The sequence below is a fragment of the Rhagoletis pomonella genome, unplaced genomic scaffold (assembly GCF_013731165.1).
Source record: "Rhagoletis pomonella isolate Grant_MI unplaced genomic scaffold, Rhpom_1.0 Rhpom_scaffold_06465, whole genome shotgun sequence".
Taxonomy (NCBI): domain Eukaryota; kingdom Metazoa; phylum Arthropoda; class Insecta; order Diptera; family Tephritidae; genus Rhagoletis; species Rhagoletis pomonella.
Window position 1 is genome coordinate 3,051 of NW_023464997.1, and position 6,509 is coordinate 9,559.

The 6,509-nt window shown below is 33.5% G+C and overlaps 1 protein-coding gene across 1 annotated transcript; it reads right to left on the reverse strand.

The window, feature by feature from the left end:
* Window positions 1-1,529: 1,529 nt before the first annotated feature.
* On the reverse strand, window positions 1,530-6,503 carry LOC118755511 (probable sodium/potassium/calcium exchanger CG1090). The gene is made up of 3 exons (XM_036490346.1): window positions 6,284-6,503; window positions 2,231-2,419; window positions 1,530-2,146 (listed from the first exon to the last, which is right to left on the reverse strand). Exons 1-3 carry the CDS (start codon window positions 6,486-6,488, stop codon window positions 2,136-2,138), a joined length of 405 nt encoding a protein of 134 aa, XP_036346239.1. The 5' UTR covers window positions 6,489-6,503; the 3' UTR covers window positions 1,530-2,135.
* Between the last annotated feature and the right edge of the window lie 6 nt (window positions 6,504-6,509).

A 6,509-nucleotide genomic window follows, 5' to 3' on the forward strand; every position in this document is an offset into this window, starting at 1 on the left:
CCTTCTCCACCCAACCCCCCACACACGATATTGTTTTGTTTCGTCGTATGTATGTATGTATGTTTATATGTACATATGCGCTGAGTAGCGATGATTAATTAAGTCTGTTTTGCAATCATAAGGCCTACAAAAATAAATGCATGTGTGTGTATGTACATATGTATGTAGGTTCGAGTCTGTCGTTTCAAAACAAACATATGTACATATGTATACCTAACACTGCGTTTACATAAGACAATTTGAGACAAGACAATTGAGAATATGTATTAGTTGTCAAATTGTTGTGTAAAGTAGGCGTCCAGATAATTATAACCACAATACATAAGGTTCTTTCCCGTACGCGGTTGCCCAAAATAGCCCAGAAATAATTACCGTACTCAACAAAATAGGAAATAGAGAGCGAAAATTGGAACGTATTGGATCGTAAGTCCCGAAATAGTCCGGACATTTTCTCCGGGTAAAAATGGATAAAGTGTCAAAGTGCATATCAGCTGTTTTGGGTTTACATGTTGCCTGCATTTACTTGGTGCTTTTAAGGAATAGTGAATGGCCTGTTGATGTATTTTTAATCTTTATATACCTAAAATCAAATTTGTAAAACGAAAATTAAATTTCAAAGAGTTTACATTTAAGTGACAAAAAAACATTATGTTCCATTTTTGAGAGCAAACTTTTCGCTTATTTTCTAATTACCGCATCCGGTCCGGATTGTTACGGAGAGAACCTATTTTTCAGCAACCGCCGTTAGCGTCGTTTGGCGCGAATTTCATATTATTTACTCAAATTTATTAAGACGTGACCTAATTGTCCAATTCACTGTCTTCGAAAAATCAAGGACAGTGACGATGAAGACAATGAGAGAAGTGTGAATGTAGTAGTGAAAAAGTGTGAATGCATTGCTTTTGTCTTGGCAAAATTGTCTTATGTAAACGCCGTGTAAGTGCATAATTATGCACATACATATTTTAGTATTTTGGTATTACATAGTCTAGTTTATGCAATGAGATATGGAGTTTGGTGCTGATTCTGTACATTAAGCTTCTGATTTCTGCTTTGTCGTTAGAGGATGCGATTGATGGGATTGGAGAATAATAATAAGAAAACGAGAGATCAAAGCGTGGAATAAACTTAACAAATGCATTTGTCCAGCTTCACTGCACAGCCAGCCATCCATCCAGTCCGCTTAGCAACACAACAAAATCCATTTCAAGCCTACCAGTGGCATCTGTTCTGCGCAAAACCATACATAAATACATACATATATATATATACATACATACATACATACCCTGCAGGAAATCTGACGCAGCTCAGAACTAGCGTAGAACTAGACCCAAGCAATGCTTTCGACTGTCCAGTTTTACATGTCATTGCCGGTGGCAACTGTCGCCCAGTGCATTACTTTGCAACTAGTTTTAACCGCTTCCGTTTTGAACAGTTTTTTTTTTTATTAAAAAACGTTTTTAAGATTCGATTTTTGGATATTTTTTTTTGGTTTTTCTTTTCTGTTACAGATTCCATTTTTGTTACACATATTTTATTAAAAAAAAAAATAAAATAAAAATAAAAATTATTGCAAGCTGTACGCAACAATTTGAATTCATTAACTTTGAAAACTTACAACTGCCCCCACCGCAATTTGAACTCACGGCCAACGATGCTTGCTACTTTCGTATTGTACGAGTACAATACAACGCAAGTTTCAACTGTCCCGCTCTGCATCCGTTTTGCGCTAGTTCAGATTTAGTTCTGATATAGTATGTAGTTCGGAACTAGCGCTTTGTCAGACTGTCTCTTAATTTTACTGCAGGGTATCAATTAATAGGTATGTATGGATTTTTTATATGTAGATGTATCTACATTGTTTTGATTTTTCTTACATTCATACATATGTATGTACGTAGATACGTAATCTGCGAAACCTTCTTGACGTCGACCCAGTTTTACAAACTTTTTTTTTTTTTTCAGCTTACGCAAATACATAACATACATCAACAGTTGTAAATATCTATTTGTGTGCAACTTAGTTCTGTGATTTGTTGATTAGCTTTTACAATAACTTGTTGTGCCCTTAGCCTCCTCCTTATTATTTTTTCATATATTTTTATTACAGCCACATTTGGTCTAGTATGTACTTAGTAATCACCTGAAAGTAAAGACAATACAAATATTATGAGATTCTGTAGATGCAAGTATGTAATTGTCAATTATGAATCTTATTAATATTTACTGGTGCATTCCGGTGGGTTCATGTATCCAAATACATTTAATTCATACAACGATGCCAATGTTATGAAGCATAAATACCAAATCATTAGGATGATGCCAAGTCGTTTGTCCAATTTCCAGCCGTTCAAATGTGTGGATAAGATGAGAAAGATGACCGTCGAGAAAAGTGACAAAGTGGAATATGTCAAACCTGGAGGCGAGAAAGTTGAAATCTATTTATAAGCACTGATAAAAATTTATGTTTATGTAAATGATGGATGTATATATGCATCAAAAGTTGCATCAATAGTAACGTGATTGTAAACAAAATTCTAAGAAAAATTTCAATACTTTATAGGTACATAGTGACATACATATTTAGCAATAAAATCTACTGTTAAATACGATAAGTTGAAAGTAATCAGTGCTGATACAATATAAAACCGTGTAACAAAAACAAAAAAAAAAATTCAAAACACACGAAGGAATCGATATACTTATGAAACTATGGGCCAAATACAGTTAAACTGCGTATTTAGTTTTTCATTCTGACGTCAAGATTTTTTTCAAAGCGCTTCGAAATGTTCAAGATATGATTGATTAAAAAAAAAAAATATTTAAAAAATCAGTGCAATGTAGAATAACAATACGGGTAAAATTTAAAAACAATAAAGTTTTTGGGTTTACAAGAACGAATAGGTATTGAAAATTCGCTATTAATAAATTTTATCTTTTTAAGTTAATAAAGTTAGCAGGACGAAAATCGATGATGAGGTCGTGCGTACATTAGTCCTCAAACAATAGTTAAGAAAAAAAATATTGCAAATGATATTTAAGGACAAAATTTGTAAAGGACATTTTCCGTACCCCTTCGCCCTTATGTACCAAAAAACTTATTCTGTTATAGTTCTACAGATTTTTTTAATGATACCTATATTGTCATTCTACATTGCACTGAATTTTTAAAATAATTTTTTGAAATAATCATATTTTTTAAATTCCAAAGCCCTTCAAAAAAAAAACCTGACATCAGATACAAAAACTATGTAGGCAAGTGTTACTATAATTTACCCATAGTTTCGCGAATATATTCCTTTTTGCGTGTGTAAAATGTTTTGTCGCTCGGTGTAAAATGCATTGCAGTACAACTTCTTTATTCCGACGATGATACATATTTAATGCAAGTCGCATAATTCCCTAGTCTCTCTAACCGAAGTAAGCTAGTCACTGGTAGTATCCCTAAGATCACATAGCAAAAGGTTACATTCACGCCAGTTTCTCTGACAATAAATCGTCAGTAAAAGGGCAGAACGCCCTACATAGCCTTTAAAGTAGCCGTAAGGGAAAGGACGTAATTATTTGCGTGACTTTTAATGCATTTAATCAAGACAGAGTGTTTCAATCCAGCATGGAAATATGGAGGCTAGTTCACGGCTACGTTGATCCGCATTAACGGCATAGTTGATCTGATCAAAGTTGTACCCCAGTATAAACTATATTGCCCTTTTTAAATAAAATTAAAGTCTAAAAAATTTGAGTAACATGAAAGAATTATGTGAAACAATAAAAAAGAAGATAAACTAAAATAAAAAAAGATAAAACTATTTATAATTAAAAAATATATACTAAAAAAATTAAAATAAAAAATTTTTTTTGAGAATCGCTCGGAGTGGGACTCGAACCTAGGTGTTGGTGAGTTGTAGCACAGATTTCTGACAACTCGGCAATATTTGGCTGGTCTGACCCTTGTTCCAAATTAATTTCGGGAATTTCGCGAGATAATTCTGAATTAACGAGGTGATCCCCGGTCCAACGTTGCCATACTGCATGATTGGGTTTTTAAAATGGAGTGGCGGGGATTGATCAATTTTAATCGAATAACTCTACTAAATACTCTGTTTGGATTACGATTAATCTTAAGCTTTTATTTGCTGAATCGGTAGGAGCAAAATCAGTTATACTGCATATGCATGGATTAAAAAGTATGTATGTACATACATACGATATATCAAAAAAGTCTATAGTGAAAAATATCAACAATTTATTTGTATTTAATATTAAAAGTTAAAAAATTTACAACATTTAGAGGATTCACAAGACGTGTTAACCGTCGTAAAATCTTAAGCTTAACATTTTTTTTATGTAAAATAACAGTTAAAATGGTTTTAGGGGGGCTAATTATATATTTTTATCGAATTAAAAACATTTCGGTGTAGTTATAAATCCTCTAAAAGCATTTTAACGGTAATTTTATATATAAAAAAAAAATAGGCTTAAAATTTTACGACGTTAACACGTCTTGTGAATCCCCTAATTATAAGTGCAAAAAAGTTAATAAATAAGTACTATGCATATAAAAGAATTAAGTATTTGAAGATTTGTTGCTTAACTTAGGGTCGTTTAGATATGTATATGATTTTGAGACCTTCATTACATCAACGAATTGGTTTCATTTTCAGGAACAGGCAACATATAAGGAGCCTTTACTATGATATAACAATGGACCCACGACGGCCTAATTGTGCTTCTTCCCAACGTTGGATGGGGACAGCAACGAAAATCCAACCTAGCCTAAGGCCATTTTCACAGTGTGAGTTTAACTCTCGTTCGTGCCATATTGAAAGTTTTACTAACGAGATCTAGCAAATTAATTTTTTTAAGTAATGAGGGCTAATACCATGTTCGGACCGACATTGAAAACATGTTTTAGTTGCTGTAACTGGATTTCGAACTAAAACATGTGTTTTCGTCCATGTAAAATCTGCCAAACGAAAACCAGTTTTCGCTTAAAACTACTTGAAAACTGTAACGTTCCACTCATTCCAATCGGTGTCTTCACTAGTATTTTAGATGTATTTATCGAAGTGGAAGCCATATTTTATCATGTTTAATACTTTAGTTGGGATTTATTGTCATCTGCTACCTTTTAAGAAAATAGTCGATTAGCTGTTCAACTGCATGAGGTAAATATTTAATTTAATATACAAGTGATTAGCAGATTCTTGGACTCGCTCACGCTGCCCTCAAAGCTAGCAGGGGCATTTTCGACTTCTCTTTGTTTTGCTTTCGTTTTTTCTGGTGTATTTAGACTTATATCAGTACTATTTAAGCTATAATGATAGCAGGAAACTGCTTTGCGGTTGAGTTGGACAAGAAGGGTATTCTCGAGGCGGTTTCATCGAGAAAAGCGAAGGCGGAACATATGCCAAAGCTGGATTTCTTTTTCTGGTCGCAGGTAAACAGTTGAGGGTGACAGATGCTTATGTCCAAGTGCCTAACCTATACATAATGAGCTTACAGGGGTTTTCTGTTAAAACTTTGGGCATACATATTCGGAGTATGAGCCGCAACTAATCAATTAATGTTGTAAAAAATTTGTAGACTTAAATTAGGGCTGGCAGTTGTATCCGGATTTTTTTAACGTCCAGAAAATCCGAATATCCGGTTAACAAAATGACGGATATCAACCGGACATTAGGATGGTAAAATTAACAGATTTAATCGGATATTCGAATTTCAATCGCCTACACGAATATCCGAATATAAAATATATGCACGTAAGTTTAAAATCCAAAAAATAATGTGACAACAACTGCATACTATAGTGAAATAGAATTTATTGCAAATCGCTAATTACGATGCTTAACTTTTTTAGCTTTGGTTAAATTGCATTTACTTTAACAAAAAAACTATAGTGAATTTTAAATTGAAGGTGTGTATTAACAATTGAACTTTGATTGAATAAAAATAATAGAAAAGACATACTTACATAAGTACATGTGCACACAGTAATTTATATAAAACTAATTGCTTATCATTCATACACAAGCAAATGTACATTCAATTAAATACGTATTACATACATATGCACAATCCTGACCATAGCCATTCCTCAGCATCGACTTCGATTTACTTAAATATGCAGTAGTAGCTCCCATATGTATTTATGTACATATGTATTTACGTACATACATACCAGAGTACATATGTACATATATACATGCATGTAGCATTTCGCACTCATTAAACAAAAAATAAAAAATAAAAAATTAATTAAGTACGTATGTATACATACCTTTCGAAATGACATTGACGTGCGAGCCCGGCTTTATTATGGCCGTTTGTATAAACCACGGAAGACCTAAGCACACTAGGATATCAAAGACATTCGAGCCAATCGCATTCGATACGGCCATGTCGCCGAAACCTTCTTTGATTACCGCTATTGAGCTTAGGGCATCGGGCACAGATACACCAGCAGCAACAAATGTCAATCCCATAACCGTGTCCGGTATGGCCAA

Coding starts and splice junctions, on each gene's coding strand:
- LOC118755511 (XM_036490346.1), bottom strand. CDS start 6,488: ATGGGATTGACATTTGTTGCTGCTGGTGTATCTGTGCCCGATGCCCTA. Junction 2,420..6,283: donor CGTCAATGTCATTTCGAAAG/GTATGTATACAT, acceptor TCTCGCCTCCAG/GTTTGACATATTCCACTTTG.